General features: G+C 49.8%; 1 protein-coding gene across 7 annotated transcripts in view; it reads left to right on the plus strand.

Annotated features, from left to right (window-relative positions):
* STARD9 (StAR related lipid transfer domain containing 9) overlaps positions 1–26,670 on the plus strand; it is a 119,733-nt gene that overhangs the window by 73,992 nt on the left and 19,071 nt on the right. For 2 of the 7 annotated variants that reach the window (XM_087425992.1, XM_087425974.1), the window contains 11 exons: positions 358–435; positions 873–944; positions 3,307–3,486; positions 6,737–6,788; positions 7,122–7,259; positions 7,958–8,040; positions 8,177–8,280; positions 13,143–13,333; positions 13,818–14,289; positions 16,252–16,526; positions 17,070–26,484. In XM_087425992.1, coding sequence (XP_087282118.1) covers positions 358–435; positions 873–944; positions 3,307–3,486; positions 6,737–6,788; positions 7,122–7,259; positions 7,958–8,040; positions 8,177–8,280; positions 13,143–13,333; positions 13,818–14,289; positions 16,252–16,526; positions 17,070–26,484 — 11,060 coding nt within the window. Of the gene's footprint in view, positions 1–357; positions 436–872; positions 945–3,306; positions 3,487–6,242; positions 6,282–6,736; positions 6,789–7,121; positions 7,260–7,957; positions 8,041–8,176; positions 8,281–8,363; positions 8,365–12,454; positions 12,536–13,128; positions 13,334–13,799; positions 14,290–16,251; positions 26,485–26,670 lie in introns of all 7 variants that reach the window. The other 5 variants (XM_087425982.1, XM_087425947.1, XM_087425952.1 and 2 more) reach the window with 5 other exon arrangements.

Consider the following 26,670-nt stretch of genomic DNA (forward strand, 5'->3'; position numbering starts at 1 on the left):
CCTACTACCTATACATGCCCTGGCATTTGTGTTACCTGCCTGATTTCCTGCTCTAGGGCAGTGATTCTCAAACTTTAGTGTATATCAGAATAACCTGGAGGGTTTGTTAAACCTCAGCTGGGCCCCAGCCCTCAAAATTTCTGATTTATTAAACGTTGGGTGAGGGCAGAATTTGCATTTCTAACAAGTTCTTAGGTGAAGTTGATGCTCTGGTCCTGGGACCACACTTTGAGAAGACTGCCCCAGAAGTTACTCCAAAGGAGTAATCCACTTCTTCCAAGCTAATTGCATGTAGCATCTCATAGCTGGATTGGGGCCTGATTTCAATCAATGGTGACCGAGTTCTCTGTGTTCCAGGATGCAAATGTAAAGCTGATCAGAGAACTCAGGGAAGAGATTGGGAGACTGAAAGCCATGCTGCTGAGCTTCGAACTGGTATGCAGGCAATCAGAACTTTTCTGTACTCAAGAGCCCCTTTTCTTCTGCATAGAATCTGAGCCCTGCTGCATTCTTTGTTCTCAGTTAAGTGACATTTGTGGAGTAGAGGCAGCAGCAAAGACAGGATGGGGATTACTCTGATTACCTGTGTAGTTTCAGATGGGTAGGCGTCCTCTCACTGTATCATCTCTGTTGTTCAAAAGGCATTTGCCTGAGTGGCCCTTGTTCTGTGTGGGGGAAGATTTGGGGAATGGAGCCCTCCAGAAAAGTTTCTTTGAACTCTCCCATTTTGTGCCAGTCTGAGCCCAAATACTTAGGCTTCTGATTTGTTTTCTGATTTTAATGATAAAGTCTTTCCTTTATCTGTACCATATCTTCCTTCACAAGAGTAAGAGTGAGATCCACGAAGCTCATCTCTGTCTTTGTTTGTGCAGAGAAACTTCAGTTCATTGAATGTGGAAAAGGATGAAAATCTGAAGGAGCTGGTTCTCCAAAATGAATTGAAGGTGGGTGTTTGGGTGGACTCAGTTGTGCTTTACATCACCCTGGAGCAGGTCTGATCTCCCTCTATTCTTCCTGGGCCAGGGCTGCTCCCTTGTGAGGATAGAGAGGCTCTGTCTAGTTTAGAGACAGTTTTTTTGCCATGGAGCCTTGCGTGGGGAATTTGTTTGCCTGAAGGGCTGGTGACCCGCTTTCTGACTTTGCTTTCTTCTCTCAAAAGGTCATGATAACTCCCTTTGGATAGTGACAGTAGCTTAGAAAAAAAAATTATTTTCCAGTCAGTAAATCAACCATCACCCAACCAACATGTATTCACTGAGCACCAAATAGGTGCTCAGTGTGATGCTGTAAGAGATACAAAGAAGTCCCTGTCCTCAAGTGGCTTGCAGTCTAGTTGGAAACACAATTTAGAGAATGGTTAAATGTAATAAACTCTATGAGGTAAACGAAAAGCGCTGGGAAGGAAGAAGTCATTATGGCTTGGAATGTTCAGTGCAGGCATCACAGTGCTGGAGCTAAAAGTCAGAGAACTTGAACTAGACCTTGAAGGACTGATAGAGTTTGTTAGATAGGGAGAAAGGGTAAGACATTTTGGATGAGGAAGGAATAACATAAGCAAAGCCATGGAACTGAGAGAATGGACTGGTGTGAGGAGCCATGTGGAAGCACACAGTGTGGGGAAGACTAAGCTGGCTGGAGTAGGTGCTCATGGTAGAGAGTAGTGGAGGTAAGGTTGGGGCCAGTTTAGGAGGTTTGAACTTGACATGAACAGAATTAATCATAGCTTCTTGAACCGGGCTGGTGACATAATAAAGGAGTATAGTGGGGAAATAATATGACAGTTTTATGTAGGATGGATTGAAGGGAGGGAAGACTGGAAGCATAAGGACCAACCAGTAAAGAGACTGCTGTTGTGACCCCGTGAGGGCAAGGACAAGACATTTTGGGAGATTAGATTAAATGGTGATTCCCAGAGGCATTTAAAAGGAAGAAATGGCAGGTGTTATTTGGTAACAGGTAGATTTAGATACTGCAACCAATTGTCCCCATTTCCAGTATTCTGTTGCATCATACTTATACGTTATTAAAGCGTCTGGCTGTGTCAACATTTTGTTACCCAAACTAAACTTTAGGACTACATCATGCATCCAGAAGTTTCTCAAAAATTCCTCGTTTGACCATATGTTCTGATTTTTGGTTTAAACAATATCATCCCTGTATACATAAGAGATGAAGTAGAAGAGTCAGAATCATTCCAGGCTCGTTAGCATTTTTGCAATATGCAGGCCGGCAGACCTAGACTCGAATTTGCAACTTGCTACCCTTACGACCTTAGGCAGTGTGGAATGGGTGATGAAAGCCAGGCAGAGGGGAGGTGTGTTTTGCAGTGCCTCCAGGGAGCTCTGCCAGGTTGGCCCGAGTGCCCTGCCACTTGCCTCTGCCAGGTCTCAATGCCAGTGTCCTATAGTTTCACTGTTTTCAAACTTGAACTCAATGATTATAGCTTTAAAAATAATGTTTCTAGAGTACATAAAATACTTGTACCTAAACTTTGCATAATTTCTTTTTTCTTGAATATTCCCTTTATGAGCGAAGTACTAAGCTGAATCCAGTTCCTTTTCCTGGGCTTCCTCAAATCTTCCATTCTCAGGATAAGCTTCCTGCCTAGACGTCAATTTCCACCATAAGAAGAAAAAAGACCCTGCATTCAACATTGTTTGTTCACATTCCCCAGGTGGTCTTAGCTTAAAGCCTCAGGCCTTGATATATTTATTTTTAAAACTCTGTTCCTGATACACAGTAGGCCCTTAGTATTTTATTGTTACTATTTTATTATTACATATTCTTTCAGACCAGTTTCATATCGGCTTCATTCTCCCTGGGGAGGTTCTTTGGTGCTCTGTGGGTCTTTGAGCCACACACAAGAACATCAGAACTCAAGGTACTGCGCCTTGGGAAAGAAGTGTTAGGTCACAAAAGGGTTCCCAATATAGATCACATAGAAGGAGGATGGGGAAAGGGAATTATAAACATAGATGTCTGACTAACATCCCAATCAATTTTTAAAAATAACATTTATGGCATTTTTTTCTAATTATAAAAACAATACATGCTCATTGCAGAAAACTTTAAAAATAACATTTATTGAGGGAGTTTTTATTTATGAAAGTAACACTTGCTAATTGAAGAAAACTTAGAAAACACAGAGAGCTGACAGAGAAGGTGCAATGGCCTGTGTGGGGCTTTGAATACTAACAGTGAGGAAAGTGAGGAAGTAATACCATGAGGAATCGGGCCAGGATGACACGTGACCTTCAGTCTGCTCCCCGTGCTGAGTGTCTAGGACCGCCTCCTCTATCTCTGCAGATAGACCAGCTGACTAAAGACTGGACCAGGAAGTGGAACGAGTGGCAGGCCCTTGTGGAGCATTACAGAGTGGACATCAACAGGAGGAGGGCTGGGGTGGTCATCGACTCCAGCCTGCCACACCTAATGGTCTTGGAGGACGATGTGCTCAGCACAGGTGTCGTGCTCTATCACCTCAAGGTGAGCAGGCCGGTGTATTCCCTCTCTTCCTGAGCCACTGGCCCCAGAGGTCAAGGAGGGAAAAGCCAGGGGCAGCAGCCACGGTCTGTGAATTGAGACAGGTGCCACAGAGCTGCCTTCAGGTGTGCCCTCAGGAAACTGGGCTAACCAAGCAATTATGATCTGTTTTGCTTTTGTATGAATAGAGCAAAAGACTTGAAATCAGAACAATCAGTTGTTTTTCAGTGGCTGCTACTGTTGCTCTTATATAACTTTCTTTTGTTCTCTATGCCTTAATTTCCTCATTTTAAAGTCAGAATGATGCTGCTCGTATTCCTTTTCTGGCTTCCTGAAGCACAGGAGTGAGGTCATGGAGGTGAAATCCTAACCTTGAAATACCGTTGGCACCGCTGAGCTCTGCAGATACAGGCTGCTCATGGATGGCTTTCAGAGACTAAAGGGGGAAATCAAAAGATCTGAAACAGTTTCCTTCCGATACTTCCCCACTTCATTCAACCCCCAAATCAACAAAAAATGCCCCTCCCATTTCTCCATTACTAGGTTTACCTGGGAAAGAAAAGAGAGAAAGTAGACATAAGAAGCTTAAAGAAAGCATGAGGGAGAGTCCAAAGAGCTGGTGGGCAGAGGGGGGTGGGGGCCTACATACTACCACCTATTAAAAATAGAATGAAGTTAAGGCCTTCCACGAAGGACCTGGCCTCACCTGGTTCTTTGTCACCTGGAAGCCAGGTCCTCATTTCTAGATGAAGCAATTTGAGAGTTAGTGACCCATAGTAGATAGTCTTATATCCTGTCCTCATCAAAAAAGTTTGTCTACTGTAGAAGGACAGTCCCTATGGATGGCAGAACATACATTATGTGGCCAAAATCCCTATGCTCACTGAAAATCCAATCATTCTCATAATTGTCCCCAGCTGACATTTAAAAGGAACAGAGTTTAGGGGACATACATAATGCTGCTGTTATCCCTGGAGAAATTAGACTCCTAATGCTGCAGTGGATATGGTAGTGAGATGTTACCAAAGCTCATCCTGTTTAGAAAGTCTGTGTTCTTAGGATAAGCCCTCAGGGATGATGTCAGAGACTGAGCCTCTCAGACAGAAACTTAAAGTAGCTTATTTTCTGACATACAGTATAAATTATCTCAGTGAAAATGCCTCAGGCAGAAGTTGCTGTTAGCTTAATAACAGATCTGAATACCAAAGGCTATCCATCCTTCCATTAGTCAGAGCCACAGGGAGAGGTGGGGGGTCAGAAAGCAATCAGATGGATTAATGGATTAAAATGGTCAGTATTTGAGTAGAACTGATCTGATATATTGATTGGATGAGGAGTGAGCAGATGAAGCTAGAAGTCAAGTGGTAGAGCTTAGGGTAGCAGCCGAGGGTTCAAGGACATGACTATTAGATTGAATCGTAAACAGCAGCCTGTGACGGCCTCTGAATGTGGGAGCTGGTTTTCATTGCTGAGTCAGTGCACGTTGAGGGTGGCGCTCCCTCCTTGGTGCATTTCCAGTGAACCTGGGGGGTGAGGTTTCAGTCTAGTTCTAATCCTGGCATTTCTGCATTTTACGTACCCATTTTTTCCCTTTTTGTTTGTTTAGATCCTGGTTTGGATAATAATATAACAGTAATCACCAAGAGTCTCTGTATTTTTATTTGCTTGGCTAACTTGTTGTAGACCCAGCACTAGTCTGGAAGCTATTTTCCCTTGGGTCACCTCGGGAAGCACCTTGGGTGGGAAGGGAGCACAGGGAAGGGTGGGTGGAGGACAGATTACTGATTTCCTGGATTTCATCCTCGTAATCGCCTTTGTGCCGCTGACCCTCCTGGCAAAAAGAGGCCGGGGGCAGCAAGCACAGATGCCGACTCAGTCCCTGTTAAACAAGCTGCCAACACGTTTTTTGGTAGTTTCTGCCCTGTAGATTTAGAAGTTGTGATGTGCTATGGCCTTATCTTTTTGGGAGGAATGTGCCTCCTCATCAGAGTGACCCTGAACCCACGTGAGGAGTCTTGATTCTGTTTGGTGGCGTTTGGAAGCTAGCATCCATTGGCTTGTGTGACCCTCAGTGGCTGAGCAGGAAAGGCTGGGCCCTGGCTGTTTGTGGGTGTGCGTGTGGCGCGGGGCACACTGAGGCCAGAGCCTCATTCATTACTTCCAGGAGGCTTCCTTCTCACAAGCTATTTTGGGGGAGCTGCAGGGACCTCTCCCTCTGGCTGCTGATAGTGAAACCTACCGTGGAATTCTCTGGTCACTTTGAAAACATCAGTTACTGGGGAGGCGGTATGATGAGGTATTGGAAAAGCATGAGCTCAGGACCTGGAGGGACCTGAATTCTAGCCATAGCTCTCCGGTTTAGTGTGTGGGTTCCCTGGGCCATGTATCCCCTATCACCTTCACATTCTTCATCTATAAAAGGGGGATAATAATACCTACATTTGGGGTTGTTAAAGGATTAAATAAGAGATGTCTATAAAGTGCTCAGCGCAATGCCTGGACATACTGAATGGTTATTGAATAAATGGTAACTGTGTATCTAAACTCAGCATTTCTGTTGCCACGTGGCTGCCTTCCTCAAACGGAGCTGTGTGGTCTTAAACAGAATTGCCATAATCCTAGGGCCAAAAGGCCTTGTCTTCTGCTAACCCAGTGATTCACTTATACTAACTGCAGTTCCCCCTCCTCTCTTACACTCTCTTCCAGTCCTTTTTGATTCTAGATGTGCTTTTCTCCTATTTGTGCTTTACCCTTCTTAGACTCTGGTGTCTGTTAAACTTCATCTGCGGATCAAGAAGGTAAAAATCCTGTGCTTTCATACATCTTCATAGAACGCGGGTCTCTTGGAGACTGACTGGACCAAACTTGGACCACACTAACCTTAGCCCCTGGGAGAAACCTATACCTGTGTGCCCCCTTCCTCAGACTACAGGATCTCTGATCATCAGCTATGGCTGCTCCCTAACTTCAGGCTACAGGACAGAAAGGAGTTTTCCAACACTTGTTGGACTTTGCAAAGAGCTGGTGCTGCTTCCTCGTATACTTTTTGCCCCCACCTTCTCGGGCTTCCCGGGCTGCAGAGTGAGTAGGCAGAGCAGTCAGGACAGCCTGGACCAACGTTGAGAAGTTGTGCGGAAAAGGCTGGGATGGCTGTGGGAAGACAGTGATGACACTCAAACAGGTGGACTCTCCTTTGGGGGCAGGGCTGTGTCCCTTTTTATTCTCATTAAAATGGCTTTGCTTTTCCCTTTAGGAGGGAACAACAAAAATAGGAAGGATTGACTCAGACCAGGAACAGGACATTGGTAAGTGACAGAGCATATGGGTCTGACGCTTTGTGGCAGGTATTCACACCTGACAGGTTTCTTCAGAGGAACCTGATGGTGCTCTGAGAGGAAGGAATCTTTGAAGTCTCAAGGGGCTCCTCCTCTTTTGCTGTTAGGTTGCATGTCTAAGGCATGAGAGGAGGAGACCCACACCGTGGGAGGATCCAGGTCTGGGTGGTTTCAGGTGGTGGATCTTCCTTTTGTGTCATGTTGTGAAATCTTCCAGATGTGGATTCTGATCTCATAGAAAGAATGGAGAGGGTGTTTCACTGGGCTGTGCCTCCACCCAAGTGACCCCCACCTCTTCTGTAGTCTTGCAGGGTCAGTGGATTGAGAGAGACCACTGCACTATCACCAGCGCCTGTGGGGTAGTCATTCTGCGGCCTGCCCAGGGGGCCCGCTGCACAGTCAATGGCCGGGAGGTCACTGCCTCCTGCCGTCTGACCCAAGGTAGGACTCTCTACAGCCCTGTTTATGCCAGGATGAGTGATGGACCAGCTCTGTTCTCATAGGCCAGACCCAGAGAGCTCAGTGTAGCAGGCTTTAAAGATGGAACACCCAGAGATCTGAAGATTTCCTAATATGATCCTCTTTCCGTAAACAAAGAAGCCCCAATTCTAGGGCCCTAGAGTGGAGAATGACTCTCTGAAATTTGTACCTGTGTTTGTTAGCTCTGTGTCCTTGGGAAAGTCTCTGAGCCTCAGTTTCCTCATTTGTAAAATAGGGATAATAATAGGATCATTGTGAGGATTGAATGAGCTAACTCAGTAGTACTAACGTTCTTAACAGTCTTCTTGGCATTCAGTAACACTCTTCATCATTATTACTATCACTATCACTATTACTATTAATCTGTTCAAATTCCATCTGTCCTTTGTTGCTGAGCTTAGATTCCCCTTCTTCCATGAAGCGCTCCTTGACTACTCCAGCTGGAACTCATCTTGCTTTCCCTTGGAGTACCAGAGCTCCTCCTGTTCATTTCATTAATGCAGTGCACATGCTGTGTGATATCCAATGAGTACATATTTTATTGATTCAGCTCAATTATCAACTTGTTGAGGGCAGGACTTTGTCTCGCAGAACCGTGCCCTGCACATAATGTGTACTCAGAACTATTGATTGGATTCTCATCTGTCTCTGTGCCACAGGAGCCGTCATAACCCTGGGGAAAGCACAGAAGTTCCGATTCAACCACCCAGCAGAGGCTGCTGTCCTTCGGCAGAGAAGGCAGGTTAGCACGCTGTGTTTTCTCTGTGGCTGCTGGCCTCCCTGCTACTCCTTTCTGGGGGAGGAGTTTGAGCTTTGTCTGGTCTGTTGGGGTGGGGGTGATGACAGCGGCCTCACTGTGCTTTCTTCCTTGTTCCCAGGTCGGAGAGGCTGTCGGTGGCAGTGGCTCTTTGGAATGGCTGGACTTGGATGGAGATGTCACTGCCTCCCGGTTGGGTCTCTGCCCTTTGCTTTGGAAAGAAAGGTGAGAAAACAGCTGCTCATTTTGCTGCGGAACCTGCTGATTTTGCTTTAGTCCATTACAAGATGGAGTGGGGAGGAGATGAGTGTAGCATGTCTGAACCAACTTGGGCAAGTGATTTGAAGATGCTCAGCCAGCTGCTCACCTGATAGTTGGCAGAGAAGTGATCTTGGCCCTCGTTCATTTCCTATTCGGTATTGCAACTTCATCACTGGAAGAAGAGTATCATTTGATGTTTCCTATGGCCACTTTCCTCTGTTAACAAGATTTAAATGTGATGTGTTTGTAGATATCTTTGATACAGCTTCTGAACTTACCTCTCTATATACCCCTTTAAATTCTGGCTACCTGTGTGTAAACTGCTGGTGTGTGTCAGTTAGCTTCCAGGGCTATAACTTCCTTTGAGTTTTTAAAGATATTGTGAGACTGAGAATCCTTTTTTCCTCGTAACCAAGGGTCTAGAACTATGCATAAGAGGGGCAGGAACTCCAGGAATAATAAGAAAACATCTTGGGGGTCTGCCCTCTCATACCCACTTTACTTGCATTGTGACTGTGAAGCCTGGAGTCAAAGTTTGATATGTGATTGGTGGCAACTACTTTTCTTCTTCAGAGTCATTCTTCATCCATTTCTACATAGAATCTCCTTCCCAGATCTAGATGCCTTGCGGATTTGATACTGGGAACAGTGGTATCCTTCTATTCTCATAAGCCAAAGTGGCCTCTGCCTTGGGGACTTCCTTTAGAAAGTGTCAGCAGGGTGCCTGTGACACCAGACCACTGGTGTCAGGGGGCTGTCCAGCACTGTGAGCACATGGCTCCTGGGAGGGTTGTGATGGCCCTTGGGCCCCTGGTTCCTTCAGAGGGATCTAGCTGCTCTTACCTCAGGCCAGGAGCATTTGATTGCAGCTGAAGATAGTCTTGGGTCTGACCTTGCTAGTGAGGGATGTTGGATGCAAGAGCAGAAATGCTCTCACACAGGGAGCTTGAACAGCAGGCATATCCTCACAGGAGGGCTGCTAAGAGCTGAAGGACAACGCACCAGAGTCCAAGGGAGGATGACCCTGGTGTCAAGTGACTGAGGGCTCTGTGAGGTGACGGGTGAGGTGGAAGAGGTAACACAGGGTGGAGCGTATCAAGGCCAAAGTGGACTCAGGACTGAGGCTGGGACTTTTGTTTTGCCAGAGTGGCCCTCCCTTTTTATAGTGAAGTCATGAAAGGAGGCCTTGTCTTAGGTAAGGTTTCTATTGGGAAGACATGCTGAAGATCTGTTTTTCCCTGAGTTCAGAGGTTTACAGAGAATGGCTCTGCAACTTACAGAGCCATGGATGTTGGATAAAGCTGCTTCACCTCCTGGATCTATGACAGAAAAGCTGTGTGACCCTAGGGAAGTTACTGAGTCTCTGAGCCTGTTTGCTCACCTCTAAGTAAGGATACTACCATCTCTCTCCCAGGGATCCTTGTGATACAGGTTGAAAGAGCAGGTACCTGTGAGTGCTTTGCCCAGTTCCTGACATCCCACATCCCCACTGCTGGGAGGCTCCTGTGGGGAGCTCCCCGAAGAGGAGGAAAGGGAGGAATGAGCCTCCCTCTCACTTTCCTGTCCTCCCATCTTGCCCCAGCTGACCCACCTACCCCAGAGAGCACTGGTCTTCTCCTGCTTTTTTAAGGCCTTCTCGGGCTCTCCAGTCCCATGGGCACTGACGTGACCTTTCAGTAACACCAAGAATGCACCCTTTCATTCGGAGAGGACACAGAGGGATTGGAGAATCGAGGCTTCTCCCACTCGCTGCCTCCACTCTTCAGCACCAGCTCTAGGAGGCTGTGGGCTGGGCTAGTCCTGCCCAGCTACCGTAGCCGGCATCCGTCTTGACAGCCCCTGGTAGAAGTGGGGTGGTGTGAGGCTCAGGCCTGTGACTGGGCAGAGAGACCAGGGAGAGAGCCCGTGAGAGTGGAGAAAACTGCACGTTGTCAGCTGGGCTCCCAGTCTGGGTTTGTGGCTGTGTTTCTGTGAGAGTGTCTCATCTGCTCTTGGGTGGGGTCGGCTCCAAAGCCTCCCGTTGTCCTAGGCTTTCTTTCCCTTCTCTTTCTCTCTGGAGGAGCACTTGTGGGGAGCCTGCAAAGCCCGAGCTGACTCCAGAGGCAGGGGAAATTGGCCAGTCTGCCTCCTTTTCTCCTTGCAGGAGTGATCTGGAGCAGAGAGGAATTTGTCCTTGAAAACTGTTTATGCCCATATTCTTCGCATTTTCCCATTTGGAACTTTGGGGGCTTAACCTTAAGTGCCTAGAGCCCAGGAGACACTGTCGCCGCTGTCATGGCCCTGCTGCCTTAGTGAGTAGATGCTGCTGCATTCTGCTGCAGAAGCTGTCAGACCCTGAAGGCAGCCAGGAGGGCGCAATGGAGTCGTGGCAAGCAGGGGACCAGGCAGTAGCTGAGGGGTGCCGGAGCCGCCCAAGATGAAGGGCAGTCATCTGAGAGAGACAGAGGTGCTTGGCTGGCAGGTAACGGAAGACTTGCCCTGGGTAATCTACCCAGACATGTAGCATAAGGTTGGTATTTTCTTTTTCACCTGCTTTCTGGGAACTTGGCTCATGTGCTTAGCAGAGGAGCCCTTTTCAGTCTGACGGCATGTGGCATCCGAGTGAATACGCTGTGTCTATAGTGATCCTCCCAGACTGCCTCTCCTTGCAGGTTTCGTTGCTGCTATGAAGAGTCAGCAGAGGCTGACTGGCTAGCTGCTGCTTTCCTAGGGGAATGGTAGAGGGAGCTCTCCTCTAGGGAGAAGCAAATTGTAAATCTGAGGGTTGGGAGATGGAGAAGGAAGCAGAATACTCTCAGGGAATTTAGAATAAAGATCCCCTCCCTGCCCCTTGCATTTGATGGTCTGAGTCTTAGCTGAATTTGTCTAAGACCCTCTGATGGGCTCATGTTTGTAATTCAGCCATGTCTGTGGTCAGACAAAATTTGGAGCAGTAACTCAGGCATGATACATATAAATATATGTATAAAATGTTTTCTATTAACTGCTTTTTCTTTTCATGTGGTGTTAACTGGTTTTTTATTCCAACTGCTCTCCCTGGCCTTTTGCCTCACATGTGACAAAGGGTGCCTTTCCTTTTTTCTCTATATCCCACTGTATGTATTTGGCCTCTTGCCCACAGCAGTCAGCACGAGCCTTCCCCAGAGCACACGTGCTCAAGTGTCTGGGCCTGTCCTAGTCCTTGGACCCATTGCTGATTGAATCACTTCACAGCCTCCTTTCCAGAGAAGAGACTGCAGTTCTGTCATCTCCCACCTATGCACCCCTCATCCATCTATTCAGTCTCCCATACATCCATCCTTCACTGTCCTCCTAAGGCTACATTAAAAAATCTTAATTTCTTCTAAGACAGAGGCAGCAAACTTTCTGCAAAGGGCCAGATAGTTTTTCATGCTTTGTGGACCATACAGTCTCTGCTGCAGCTACTCAACTTTGCCAGTGTAGCGCAGAAGCAGCCTAGACGATATGTGAACGAATGGGTGTGGCGGTGTTCCGGTAACACTTTATTCATAAAAACAGTGGACCAAATTTGGCTCACAGGCTCTAGTTTGTGGACTTCTGCTTTGATACTCTCTGTGATTTCATTCTGCTCTACAAAGTGGTAAATCTCCTAAGCAGAGTGAACCCCTTAGAGCACGTTGCTCACACTGTTTGAGATCTGGTTCTAGTGTCAAGTCCTTGAGGGAGCCTCTCCAAGCCTGAGAGTCATGGCATCCTGGGACTAGAATGAGGGCTGAAGGCAAGCTAAGCAGGGCCAGATTTGGGCTTTTTTGTTAGCCTCTGGCAGATCCTGACCCTTCCCAAGCCACTCCCCCTCCCACTGCCACCCTTAAGTGCCCACGCAGTTGGCTCCTGTAGAAACCCGAATGACAGGGATGGAGAGACCCTGTGGAAACAGCATGTGACATCCTTGCATAGAAGGCCATGTGTGACCCAGGGAAAGGTTAGCATGCAGGTGGAAGCTGTCAGTCTTCAGAAGAAGGCTCTGACTCATCCATGGTCACACAGGAACCCGGTGGCTGAGTAAAGCATGACTGCAGTCTAGAATTCTCTTTAAACTTTATATTATGGAAAACTCCAAATACACCACACACGATCAACTCATGGCTAATCTTGTTTCACTTATATCCCCACTCAGTTTCCCCCACCCCTCCGCACTGGATCCAAACAAATCCCAGACAGTTTCACCAGGAGATGCTTCAGCCTACATCTCTGTAAGGTATGGGAGATTCTAAACTCTTGAACCCTATTCTAGGGCTCGTTCACGGAGAAGAGCCCTTGAGTGGAACCTAGCTCTCCTCTGGGTCTCCTGCCACACACACAGATGTGGCGTGCGGATCAGTTCTCTCCCTTGGACTGGCTGCCTCCTCCTACCAGCTCACATAGGGAATGGAGGCACAGCCGTAACCTCTGAACATGTAGGAAAGTTTCCGTTCCCACAATGGTTCTGGAGCTACTGCTCTACTCTATTTTTGGCAGATACCTTGTTATTCTTTTTTAAAGGACAAAGCTTCTTGATTTAGCTGAAATGTTTTTAAAAAACAGCTGCTTTACTTTCTTGGATATTTTCCTTAACCAAAATGAATTTATGTTTCTGCTAAACCTGCAATCTAAGAATATGCTTGTCTAAGGATGTTCTCCCCTCCTGCACTGTGACATCATGAGCTGCCTGTGACGCCGTGCCTGTGTGTCCCAAGTTGCCAGAAGTCCAAAGCCCTCTCTGCCCTGTTGAATCCAGGGCTCTCTCAGAGGGGCTGAGACGGCCACTGGTTTGTACAGAGCTGGGTGTGGATTTCCCCTGGGTAACCCCAGCCCCTCTGTGACAGGAGAGTGCTGGGAGAGCAGAGTGACGAGGACCACCAGCCACCGAGGGCTGGAGAGACGCCCCACAGGGCCCAGATTCAGCAGCAGCAGTGCTACGTGGGGGATCTGAGGCAGCGAATCCTAGCGGGACAGATTAGAGCCAAACAGGAACTGGAAGTCAACCAGGCGAGCGCCAGCCGGCAGATTAAAGACAGTAGGTGCCTGCTGCTCAGTGTCTGCTTCACCTTCTCATCTCTTCATGCTTCCCAGCCTTCTGTGTTCTCTCCTTTGTTTTCTTTGTGATATGATGGAATCTTTGGTATTAGGTGTTCTCTCCCCTTTTAGAGACCAGAGGCTCTTACAAGGGGCTAGAAGCAAGAATAAGGAAGCTGCCTTCCTTATTGACCCCCCGAGGGATGGACCTCCTGCTCACTCCTCACCTGTGCATGTGCCCACGCTTTGCTGCCTGCTCTAGCATGCACCCACTACTGTGCTGAGGCCTGGGGGCTTCGTTCCCTTGCCCTGTGGTAAGGGGCCTGGTAGCCCTGCCCCAGAGGGCCCTGTAGCCCTTATCTGCCGCATCGCCCTGGCCTGCTCTTTCACTCTGTACAGGTCCAGCCATGGCCAGAAGTGTCTGAGTCCAGGCAGCCACGGGCAGGGAGGGAGGTGCTGACTTTCAGGGTGTTTTTGGTTCCCAGACCAGCAGTGGCTGCTCAGAGAAGAGACTTGGCTGGCCAGGTTGCAGCAGCAGCAACAGCAAGACTACGTAGCAGAGAAAGAACTTGAGGCTTCTCTGCCACCTGATGCCTGGCTTCAGACAGATCCTGAGACTCAACCATCCCCACTGGCCCGAAGCCGGAAGAGGGTGGTGCGACTGCAGCTTCTGCGGAGACACGCTCTTCGGGCAGCAGAGCGGAACGTCCGGCGAAGAAGGGTCTCGTTACAGCTAGAGAGAATCATCAAGAATCAAAGGCTGCTGGAGGCCCAGAAGAGACTAGAGCAGCTAAAGGCATTGTGCTGGCTCCAGAATGACTGCCCCCAGAAGCCTCCATACCAGGTCCCCAGCCCCCCTACCGTGGTCCCAGAGCCTCAACATAGAAGCAAATCGACAAGTTGCAGTTCTTTGAGCCTCCGAAGGCTCTGCAGCCAGTACTTGCCCCAGCTACGCAGGTACAGACAGCGGTTGTCACCTGGAAGCGTTGGCTGAGGTTTACAGCCTTGTTGCCCAAGCAGTGTTCTTTACTTCCCGGTGCCTCGGTTTCCTCCGTCTGTGAAATGGAAAGATGTGTTTACTCCTGTTTTCCTCATCACCTTTTCCCTCTTCTGACTATTCTTCTTTCTCTATGGTTGATATCTTCTGAGACTCAGGCTTTTCCCTTCTCCCACTCTGAATAGCAACTCTTGCTTCTTTGGTGATATCTTCTGAGTGATCATCTCAGCCTCATTTTTCACCTGCTCTTTAGACCCTCACTATCCACATACATCTCTTGTGTAAGTTCTGCCTCCACCTCCGTCTCATCTTGCCTCAAACCAGACTCCATTCTCACACGCTTCCTCCTCTCCCTCCCCATCTGACCTGCTACCTGAAGTGAGCTTCCTGACCCCACCTCTCGACTGGTGAGCGAGTGGAACACCATCTTTCTGACTCCCAGGTTCAATTTGGGATTTCCCTTGTTTCTTTTTTTTTTTTTTTTGTGAGGAAGATCACCCCTGAGCTCACATCCGTGCTAATCCTCCTCTTTTTGCTGAGGAAGACCGGCTCTGAGCTAACATCTATTGCCAGTCCTCCTCCTGTTTTTCCCCCAAAGCCCCAGTAGATAGTTTTATGTCATAGTTGCACATCCTTCTAGTTGCTGTATGTGGGACGCGGCCTCAGCATGGCCAGAGAAGTGGTGCGTCGGTGCACGCCCGGGATCCGAACCCGGGCCGCCAGTAGCGGAGTACGTGCACTTAACCGCTAAGCCACAAGGCCAGCCCTCCCTTGTTTCTTTTGTCCTTCACTCCTTACATTCAGTCATGAGGATATGTTACCTCCCCAGCTCTTGGAGCAGGGGGCTGCGTCTGCCCCTTTCTGTCGTCCAGGCCTGGCACAGAGCCTTGCCCATAGTGGGTGTACAGTTCATGTCTGTTGCTGTTATGTTTGCTCACCTCTCTGGTCTTCAGAGTACTAGGCAGGCTTTTTTTTTTTTTTTTAACTTTTTATTATGAAAAATTTTCAAACATACACAAAGTTGAGAGACTAGTATACCTATCACCTACATACAGCAGTTATCAAGATTTACCATACTTGCTTGATCTCCCCTCCTTCCTTTTTCTGATGAAGTATTTTAAAGCAACTCCCAGGGCCGGCCCCATGGCTTAGCGGTTAAGTGCGCGCACTCCGCTACTGGTGGCCCAGGTTCGGATCCCGGGCGCGCACTGACGCACCGCTTCTCTGGCCACGCTGAGGCCACGTCCCACCTACAGCAACTAGAAGGATGTGCAACTATGACATACAACTATCTACTGGGGCTTTGAGGGGAAAAAAAAAAGGAGGAGGAGGATTGGCAATAGATGTTAGCTCAGAGCCGGTCTTCCTCAGCAAAAAGAGGAGGATTAGCATGGATGTTAGCTCAGGGCTGATCTTCCTCACACACACACACAAAAATAATAAAAAAAATAAAGCAATTCCTAAACATTATGTCATTTCTGTCCTACCAAGTATACAGTTCCAGAAAATAAGGAGTTTTCTTATAACCACATTGTGATTATCACACCTTGCATCGAATAATTAATTTTGTTTTTTTGATTCCTTGTAGTATCATTTAAATTGTTCCTCATATTGCACATTAACTGCCTATTAAGTTTTCCCTAAAGGCGTGATTAGATTCAGATTCAGTTCAACCTTTTTATAAGATAAAGAAATTGAGGAACAGAGTGTCCCTGGGACCTCTTTGAGAGCCAAGACTATAGTCCACAGTTTCCTTTTGTACCTATAGAGCTTTTCTCTGACTGCAAAGACTATAAGAGACAGTGACATTGGCCTAGTTTTTAACCTTTTTCAAAGCAGACTAAGTGGGACTTGATATTCCCTCTGCCAGTGGGAAATAAGGACCTCTTACTTTTCTGAGATGGCTTTCCTTGTCTCCACAGTGTTTTCCTGAATTGGGATCCCTCCACCACGTTACCTCCTATTCCTGACCCTACTGACCAAATATCAGAGAAAACCCCATCAGAAGATTACTTGCCCCAAGCGGCTTCTTACCTTCCAAGGACAGGGCATTTCAGCAAGAATGCCCTCTGTTCCTCAGGTGAGGGGCAGCTCTGCACAGCCAGGGGGGCCTTGGCCAGGGAGGGAGCCTCAGCCCCAGACACCTGCTTCACCATGAGCTCTGAGTCTGCCAGCGTCCAGGAAATGGAGAGAGTTGGTAAGCAGCCCCACTGGATGGTGTCCCAGAGCTTAGCATCTCTGGGCCAATCAGCTAACAAGCTAAAGCCAGGGGATGAGCCAAAGGCCCTCACCCCTTCCACCCACACCAGGAGGGGTAAGGGACCAGCGGACTCTGGCCATGCACCAGCAGGGTGGCGAAAACAAGGGAACTTTGGGACCCACAAGGCTGCTAAGGGAGCTGGTTACAGTTCCTCACATCCCCGTGGACCCAAACAGGCAGCTGGGTGTGGAACGCCAGCCAGGGCTTTATGGGCAGAATCCAAACCACCTTCCCCAAGCAGGACATCAAAAAGGCAGCAGAGGGTGCTGGCAGCTAGGGTCAGAGACGTTGCCAAAAAGTCCTCTTGTTTGCCTCGTGGCAGCCCTTTGAAGAGGCAACACAGTGCAGGGGACCCAGACACGATGGCGTCACTCACAGATTCCAACCGAGTAGTGGATCATGCAAGAGGAAAGGATGATGATTTATCTGACGCAGATAGCAGTTACTCAGTAGATTCTCTCTCCTGTGTCTGTGCCAAAGCCCTGACGGAGCCGCTGAAGCCAGAGGATCCCCAGGGGAAGGAGCGGGATCTCCTAGAGCCAGAGAACTCCGAAAGTGATGACAGCCAAATATCTAAGGACTCACTTGCTGAGAAGGGGTACCAAAGCCCACAAGACAGCCCAGAGGGCAGTTATCTCACCAACGGCCAGGGCCGCACCAGGGCCAGAGCTAGAGTCTCTGTGAGGGGCTTCACCACATCCTCAGACAGTGGACTATTCGCCCAAACTCACAGGAGCTTTTCCCTGGATAGCCTGATTGACGCTGAGGAAGAACTGGGGGAAGATCAGCAAGAAGAGCCTTTCTTCGGTTCAGCTGATGAGATGCCCACGGAGACTTTTTGGCACCTGCAGACGTCCAGTCTGCCCATAGGGGACGAGGAGGCAATGTGCAGTCTCAGTCCCATCAACTACAGAACAGGAGCCAGGCTGGATGCCATCCTGCCAATGAGCAGTTCATTTTACCTTGATCCCCAGCCCCAGCCCCACTGTGAACAGCCTGAGTCGGAAGTCGAGGCAAGGTCCTCTGAACAGGCCAACACTCTCCAAGGCATACAGCTTTCAAGAGGGAGCCCTCTGTTGTCTGTGGATTCCTGGTTTTCTTGTGACTCCAAGATCAATTCCAGCAGCCCTCCAGGAATAGTGAGTTCTTCGTGTCCAAGTCCTGATGTCCAGGAATTTCAGCCCTGTGGTTGGGAGAGGCCTGGATACTGGCTAAATATGGAGGAATTAAAGCCCTCAGGTACAGAAACAGTCCTGCCTTATAGCCCCAAACTGCCCCAAGGTGGTGCTGAGGTGCCTGACAGTGTAAGGGCTGTGTACACAATCCCTGCTGCTGATACGTCCAGGCTGTCACTCTGGGGGTCTTACAGGCTTCTTCAGCCAGGAGCTGATGGCACCTTTCAGGCCAGAAGTATTCCTGATATGGTCCAGCAGGGCAACTCTGAAGCATCCAACAACTCTAGTGTGTCCAGCATGTTGGTTGCCTCTGCTGCCTCATTCCCTCATGTAGGCAGTGCCTGTGAGAAGGACTGGGCTGCCCTTCAGCAAAAGTACTTCCTTGAACTGTCTCATCCTGTTTTGGAGGCTGTAGGAGAGCCCAGGCCATCTTTCCCCTCCCTCGAGGAAGACTCCAGATCCCTGACCCAAGCTTCTATCAAAGGAGGAGATACTCTATTGCCAGTTGGTTCTGGGGTATCTAGCAGTCTGGATTTCAACAACTTTCCTATCCATCTATCCAAAATTAGGCGTTTGAGAGCAGAGAAAGAACAGGACAGTATGAGTGTCGAGTTAGAAGGTACTTCAGATTTCTTTACAACTAGTGAGAAAGAGGTGAGTTGTAGTGGAACTTATTCAGCAGACGTAGAATCATTGACTTCTGGAACTACAAATGCGCAGGTCTTTGCAGCAGAGAACAGGATAGCAAATTCCATGGTAGAAGCATGTGAAGTCAAACAGAACAACTTGGAAGAATCCTCTCAGAGTAGCGAGAAACCTGGACTAATGACTTCCTCTGATGAATGTTTCTTCCCAAAGAATCCTTGTCACAGTAATGTCACCATAGCCACCAAAGAAGACCATTGGCCCCAAGGCTGGGCTCCCCTCAGGAAGAATAGTGCAGGCCAGGCGGGGCAATTAAGTCACAACAGCCACCACCCTCTTCAGGAAGAGAAGGCAGACTACCAGGAGAGTTCCAAGGAAGTAGTCGGGAGACACACCAATCTTTCCTTTGCCTTTCCGTCAGGTCCAGAGCTGTATCTCCACTCTGCTCCCTGGAATCCATTTCCATCTTCCCTGCAGCCACCTCTCGTGGAAACATTCTATGTGACCAAAAGCCGGGATGCTCTGACAGAAACTGCCTTAGAGATCCCGGCTTGCAGAGAAGCAAGAGTGCCTTCTCCACCCCCCAGGGAAGCCTGGGGCTTTGGTCATGACCACCAAGCCCTACAAAATGTTTATTTGAAGAAGAGTGTGCCAGTGTTGTTACAAAACCAAAATTCCAAGATTGCTTCATCTCAGCAGGTCACAACAGAGAGGCCAGTTGATCTGAACACCAAGGAAGTTAGCGGAGAAACAGGGAAATGCCCTGGAAATATTAAAGAAGAAAGCCATAATTCAGTTTATTTTTTTGTTGCCCAGAACAGACGTTTTCTTCCGTCTACTAGCACAAAAGTATGTGAATTTGAAAATCAAGTTGGAATTTTAAATAAACACAGTCTTCCAGCACTCAAGGAGGGAGAAAAGGCCACTGGACAGTCCTACTGCAATGTTCGCTCAAATGGTTCTGGGTCTCGGAAGCCTCTCCAGGTTTGTGAATCTGAGGCAGGTGGGGAAGAAGAGCAGCATCAGAATGCAGTCCTAAGACAGACCCAGGCCTTTGATAACAACAGACAGCTTACTTCTGGGGCCAGGTCTGATTTCATGTATAAAAACATCAATTTAGGCCTTGACAAGGACATGTTAGGGGAACCTGCTCTTTCTTGGAAGTCCAGATCAGTACATCATAGAGTAAGCAGCCCAGAGATAATGGCCCAGGATGAGAGTCCAACCTATAAGGGGGAATGGAAGAATGAAACTGGGCTTCTTGGAAAAGCTTTCCATCCCAAAGACAGCTCAGAAGAGGTTCCACGGACAGAGTCCACATATAAAAGATTCCAGTCAGTTACATGCTCTCAGGAAATAAACTCCAGTGAAGGCAAGGGCCCTGGAAAGTCACAAGAAACATTAAACCCCAAAGAAGAACTTTCTGGAAAGAAACAGAATAAAAGAGTTAATAATGGTGATGAAATGGCTAAGCTAATTAGGAGTGTAACGCAGCTGGAAAATGGCATCTTGGAAATGGAATCCAAGCAGAATAAGCAGCCATATGCTTCCAACATACTGAGAATCAGTAAAGAGTTTGTGATCCAGGACCAGAAGGACCAGGATATTGCTGACCATGTCCCGGGGCCAGGCAGCTCTGGAAATCACTTTTCCTTCAAGGATCAGCCATCTTCTCCAAAACAGACAGATGATGTTATCTTTAGGGATGGTGAAGCTGGAGAAATGGAGCTTAGTAGTAGCAGTGGGGAAGATCTCCAGGTCCAGAAAATCACCCTGAGCCCCTTCCAGTCAAGGGAATGTGTACAAGATGTTAAATTTGTGAGAGAGCACACCCAGCCAGCTGTATTAGACAGACCCACCAGGGACACTTGTGATTATTTAGGGACATGTACAGCTCACAGGGGGTCCACCAACCCTTCTGTTAATCGAAGGAGAACGAAATTGGCTAGAGCTCTGCCATTGCAGTCCAGGCCTGAGAGGTCTTCTGAGAAGGAGGGTAAGTTGGTGGATGCATTAGCAAGCCCCAAAGGGCAGCCCTGTGCCTTGGGAAGTCTTGAGAAATTAGAGACTGTGAAAGGTTTTCAAGAAAGCCACGTTCCCAAATGCATAAGTAGTTCTAAGCAAGAGGAGCCAAAAATTCAAGGCAGAGTTGACAAAATGGCTGTGCAAAGAGGAGGGAGCCTACAGGAGGAAAAAAAAATGGTCTCATTGACTCAGAAACTTCCAAGTCCAAGCCAGCATTGTATGGGCACATTTTCCAGCCAGGAGACTGGCCCACTGCTGAGCCAGCCACGCTCCTCTATGGCTCCTCACCAAGACCTGAGTAATACTTTGCCCTTGAATTCTCCAAGGCTGCAAAGAAGCTATCTTCATGCACCTGATACTATAGGTGTCTCTTCAGTTGATTATGTGCTGGATCCCACAATGTTGAAAATGCCTGACAGTCCCTTGGTAACTGGAGCAGGGTGCCAGGACCACTGTGGAGAGCCCAGAAGCCACAGCCCTCAGGGAAATGTTAGAGGCGGCTCCTCTATGGCACACTCTGCTTGGTGTGGGTCTGCAATATCCATGGCCATGGGATCTCGTGGTCAATCCAGTGTACCAGAGAGCATTGCCCTGGGGGCAGAGGGCAGGAGATCAGTAAGCACCAGTCCCCAAGACCAAGGAGGAGACCTTAGAAACATGTCGATGGGCTTGAGTACCAGGGTGGGTTCTGTTCCTGAAGCCGAGGCAGCTGTACAAGGAGGAACAAAAAAAGCCAGTTCCCTGAACAGGATCTCTAGCCCACTTGAAATGAGAGCCAGCTGCCCCTTAGAGGAGGGTAACAACCAAGGCAGGGAGGTGAGGCAAGAGGCAGAGGAGTTGGCTGAGGACCTCAGTCCTACCAGTGGTGCTTTCTCAGCACCCCTGTCCCTGCCAACAGTGCCTCACCCAGAGGCCTCTGCCCATACATCCACGGGTCTAGCTATGTTGGAGGAGACCAGACAGGTAAAGACCCAGGGAAAGCAGCCTCATGACTTGGTGGTTGGGGGCACAGTCCTTCCTTACTATGAGATTTTGTTAGAACCTGAATGTTCTTCAAGGGCCCCTGGCAGGCCTCAGTGTCAACAAATGGACCCATCAGTGTCAGACGTGACCAGGAATGAGGGTGAAGCACAGGGATTTCATGTGGCATCTCTCTCTGTTGAACCAGGACATCTGTTGACTGATGAAAGGAAAGTCCTTCAGGCCACACCCCTCTCTGCAGACAGCTTTCAACCTCTGCCTAACACTGAAACTAACACAAGGCCGTGGTATCCCTCACAGACTTCCTCCCATGCTGACCCTGCTCTGGGCAAAAGCCATTGTCCTGGAGAACTGAGACATTTCCTGGGAGCAGGTGAACAGTTTAAATGTCGCTCTAGCTCTTCTGAAATCATAGAGAAAAAGAAAGAAGCAACCAAAATGCCTTCCTCTGCTGGTCCTTTGGGCTCAGATAGTCTTCCTTCTTCAACAGCTGTAGAGGAGGACAGGAGGGTAATACCAGAGAAAGTAGTGGCTGCCTTATCTTCTCAGGCCCTTTCTGATGATCCTAGAGTGATTCTGCATGGGCAAAGCCAATTAGCTCCATGGGAGACTGCAGAGGGCATGCCCCCTGGCAATCAGGAGAGCAGCCCGGCACACCAAGAACCTAGAATTCTAGACACTACGTTTGGAGGAGCTTCAGGTAACTTCTTAGTAGCTGCACAGGGAGTAAAAACAACCTATTTTGAAAGTCAGCTTATGATCTGTGATGTTCAGAATTCTGCCAGTCTCTCAGGCCCTAACCAAGACCATGTCCAACACCTTGAGGCTTCCACTGGCTTAGAAGGGAGGGCAAGTCCCAAACAAGGTACCGTCCTGCCTGGAGCCCTGAGAAGGGTTGAACTGGAAGCTCCCTCACAGCAGTGTGTGAAGTGGAAGGGGAGTGTTGGCTCTGGGCTGGCAGAAGCCTGCAGGGCTGGCAGCAAACATCCCAGGCCAACTCCATTGCCAGATCAAAGACCTAGCCCAGATCCTGGAGGAGTTAGGGAGGAGGCCCTATGCAGATGCCCACAGGAAACTTTAGATTGTGTTGTCTTCTCAGGGAGCATTGAAGGCAGCAAGACTAAGAGCCCATCTGGGGGGCAAGAAGACAGCAGAACTCTTCCTTGCCAACAACTGTGCAGTCCTCAACCCATTGCTTCTCATGCCTGTTTCATCCCTTCCTCCACTTTACTGTGTTATAGAGATGGTGACATGGGGAAAGGGACTTCTAAGGTTGCCCCACACACTCTCCACCCACCCTGCATAGTACCTTCCTGGGCCTGTAGAATGGATGAAAAAGGAGAGAGCTATCCCCGGGAACCTGGGATGCTCTTGGCACATGGCCTTGAACCCAAAGGCATTAATGTGGAATTTGGGGCAACAGACAGCAGCACTCTGGAGCCCTCCACTACTGCTGCTGTCCTATCTCTGGCTGAAGGCTGCAGCTCCCCTGCTCTCCCTGATGTGAGGACAGTTTCCCTTAGCCACTCAGTAGCTGATGGAAGCTCAAAGTCAGTCGGGGATCCTGAGAAAAAGCTTGCTGAGAAAACCATAAAAGAGCATGAGGCTGCCGCTTTCCCTGCAGGCATATACTCTGAGCCACTGAGGAAGCTTCAGCACAGCTCTGTAGGTGGCCAGAATGCACAGGAGTCTCAAACTAAGCCAGAACCACCTGTAGCAACTGGGAGACCACACATTCTGAATTTAAGTGAAGAGTTTGTCGAGAGTGAGTTGGTGGTAGAACCACAGCATAGATGTTTAGAAAATGTGGTCAGATGCCTTCCAGAAAAGCCACAACTTTCCACTGAGTCCAGGAATCACAGTAGTTTGCATCCCCAAGCCAAGTTCATAGCAAAGTTAAAGCACGTCTCCGGTCCCCGGGTTGACAGTCCCTGGGAGGAGGAAGAACAGGAGGGAGACCAGGCTTCAGGCGGTGGTGATGAACCTGCCCAGGGCAGGAGTCCCCCACGTTCCGATGAAGGTAGCTTGGATGGCTGTCAGGTTAGAGATGCGCGCGGAGAGGAGGTGGCTGCAGCCAAGCCCCCTGTGTCCAAGACATTTTCATCAGGCTTCAAAGGCTCAGCTGCTGTCCCCTTGGGGCAAAGTGGAGCACCATGGCCTGCAGCCCAGAGCCCTGACCAGCCCTCTTCTGGCAGGGAGCAGCCGGCTCCCCGCCACAGGTGCTCGGTTCCTGTGATTGCAATCTTCTCTGGCCCCAAACACTCCAAGTCCTCCCCTAGACAACAGTTCTCTGTGGTCAGCTCTTCCCGGTCTCTTCAGGAGCTGAACTTGAGTGTGGAGCCTCCTTCTCCTACAGATGAGGATACACAGGACCCTAACAGATTGTGGAACACACATCCCAGGGACTATTCCTCAGGAAGGTCGGCGGCGAGAACATCTCTGCAAGTTGAGGGCTGCAGTCAGAAAGCCTTGTCTAATGTGGAAAATAGCACTGCTGATCACAGGCCCCTGCAACCTGCCACCCCTCCTTACCCGACGTCTTCAGCTGTCTCCTGTATGCCAACCCCTGATTTCATGACCAGCTGGAAGTCTGGTACTCTGGAACAGGCCCGGCAGGGAAAGCCAGCGAGACGAGGTGACCAGCGCAGCCCAGAGAAGCGGCACTCCGAGGCGGACAAAGGAGTGTTGCACTTTGGCTCCAGTGACATCAATCCCTATGTCCTGCCCTGGTGGCCAGAGGGGCCTGCGTGCATTGGCTGGAAGCAGTATGTGTTTGGCAGTGCAGTCGATGTCTCCTGTAGCCAGACACCCCAGGGCCTCATACCATCAAACATTGCCGGGTGCTCCAGCATGGACAACGGCCTAGACGACCAGAACGCTCTATTCCACTCCCACCTCAGCACCTATGCCAGTGCCCGGGGCCTGTTGAGCACACACAGCAGCATTGAAAATGCCCGAGGTTCACATGAGGCCTGGGAAGTATGGGGTTCCTCATTTGCCTTGGGAAACTCCCGCATCCTAACTGACTCTGAAGGAGCAGCCCCCACTAAGGGTCCTGACAAGAGAGCCCAGTTCCCAGGCACCCCTGATGAAGCAGGCTGTCTGAGGAGTGAGGCCCCCTTGGCTGAAGGAAGTGCTGCAGGTCCAGTGGATGAGATTATGCTGCTGTATCCATCAGAGGCGGGCAGCCCTGTGGAGCAGTCCAGGGTGAGCACCTTGGAGCAGGGCACACAGACCCAGGGCTGCAGGCTCCACTGGAGCTACACTGACATCTCCTCTGCTCAGTCAGAAGCCAGTGCAATGCCGGTCCCTGATCTGGCCACTTGGACCAGCATGCACAACCTGTCTCTTCACCTCTCACGGCTCCTGCACAGTACCTCTGAGCTGTTGGGGAGTCTCTCCCAGCCAAGTGTGACTGAAAAGGAGCAGAATACCAAGAGGGAGATCCCAGATGAGGTGCCTGAGGTCCTTATGATGGACAGCTGTACTCAGACCACTGTGGATGAGGGCATCCAGACTGACCTGGCCTCACCACCTTTGCAGCTCCAGGCCCCAGAGGCCAACCCTCAGGAGGTCCGTGTAGTCCTTGAGGTGCTGGGTACAGATATCTCCACCATGTCTCAAGAAAAAGGACATGTCCCAGGGATACTTCAGAAGAGAGAGGCAGAGGAAACAGCATGGAAAACAGCAGGGCCCCCAGATCTTCAGGAAGAAAGCCCCCACTGCAGGCCCCAGAGCCCTCCAGGACCCTTATCCCACTTGAGGTTTCAGAAAGCCTCCTTTGGACAGAACCTCCCTTTTGTGAGCCTCCAGGCTTCCCCTGATGCCTCCCTGCCTCCCAGCTCTCAGCCAGAGGAACCCTCCTGTTTGGCTGTCAGCAGCCCCAGCCTCAGCATCTCGCATTCCCCGGGGCCCTGCCCCAGTGCTGTGGAGTCTGTCAGGGAGCCTGGGGTTCAGAAGGATCTGTGCCCCACAAATGCCTTGTTGGTGGACAGGGCCTCTTCCCCAATCCTCACACTTAGTGCCAGCATCCAAGCATTGGGGCTGCCCTCAGCCTCTTTGCCTCTCTGGGCCCCCTCAGCTCACCCTCTTGAAGGCCACCAGAAGCTTGTCTCCAGCCCAGACCTTCCACTTGATGCCCCTAGGCCTCCAAGGGATAATTATTCTCAAACCACTGAAGAGTCAGATGGCTCCCAGAGAGTGAGGGCTCCCTGTGGAGAAGTCAGAAGTCCCTTAGAAAGGAGCGATGGCAGGTCTTTCCTTGAGATAAGCTCCCCCAGCAGCCCACAGCAGAGCCCGAAACTCCAAGTTCATTTCTTAGAGCAGCCCCCTCAACAGCTTCAGCCCAGGACCACCACCTGGGTCCAAAGCAGACTGCCACCTCCACCACGGAGCAGGAGCCAGAGGCTGGCCGATCGCTTTGTGCCTGAGGGCGTGGCTTCCCTGGAATGTGGCCCACTGAGCAGTAGGGGGCTAAGGCAAGGACAGAGCAAGACAGAAAATGGGGGTGAGAGTTCAGCATCTCCTGTGCAGCCACAACCCACTCTGGATATTTCCTCTTCGTGGGGAGGCCTCCAGCACCTTAGCCCCTGTCGTGTCTCTAAACTAACTGGTACCACAGGGCTCCAGGGTTCCACCTTGGGCCCGACTGAGGTCTGCCAACCTGAGGGGCTGCTGCGCCTCAGTTCCCAGATGTGCATGGCACCTGAGCCCCAGCATCCCAGCCTGAGGGACCTCCCAATGCATAACAAATTCAGTAATTGGTGTGGGGTTCAGGATGGCTCTCCTAGGGGGCCGGGTATGATGGATCTCAGCTCTGGAGAGCAGGCACAGAGGCCCCCACAACCTCCTGACAACCAGAGCCAGGATCCTGAGTGGTCCCAGAAGGAGCAGATCACCCTGCAAGTTGGGGCCCAGAACCTCTCACTCAGCATGGAACTCACAGAAGCGAAACTGCACCACGGCTTTGGCGAGGCAGATGCCCTGCTGCAGGTGCTGCAGAACGGGACCGGGGAGGCACTCATGGCCGATGAGCCTGTGCTGTCCACTTGGGAGGAGCTCTATGCCCGGTAAGGGCCTCCAGCCTGGAGTGGGAGGGCCAGGGGTGGGCTGAGAGGAAAGAGAACTAGTGAAGGGTAAGAGCTGGCTCTTACCTCTCCCCTTGCTCAGCTCTGGGGTCTTCCAGGGGTCAGAGATAGACCTTAAGATGGAGAGGGCATTCAGGGCCAGCTTCAGTAAATTGATCACATTTTGTC

This window comes from Ceratotherium simum, chromosome 3 (assembly GCF_057802395.1).
Source record: "Ceratotherium simum simum isolate JZ-2026a chromosome 3, ASM5780239v1, whole genome shotgun sequence".
NCBI classification, from domain to species: Eukaryota; Metazoa; Chordata; class Mammalia; order Perissodactyla; family Rhinocerotidae; genus Ceratotherium; species Ceratotherium simum.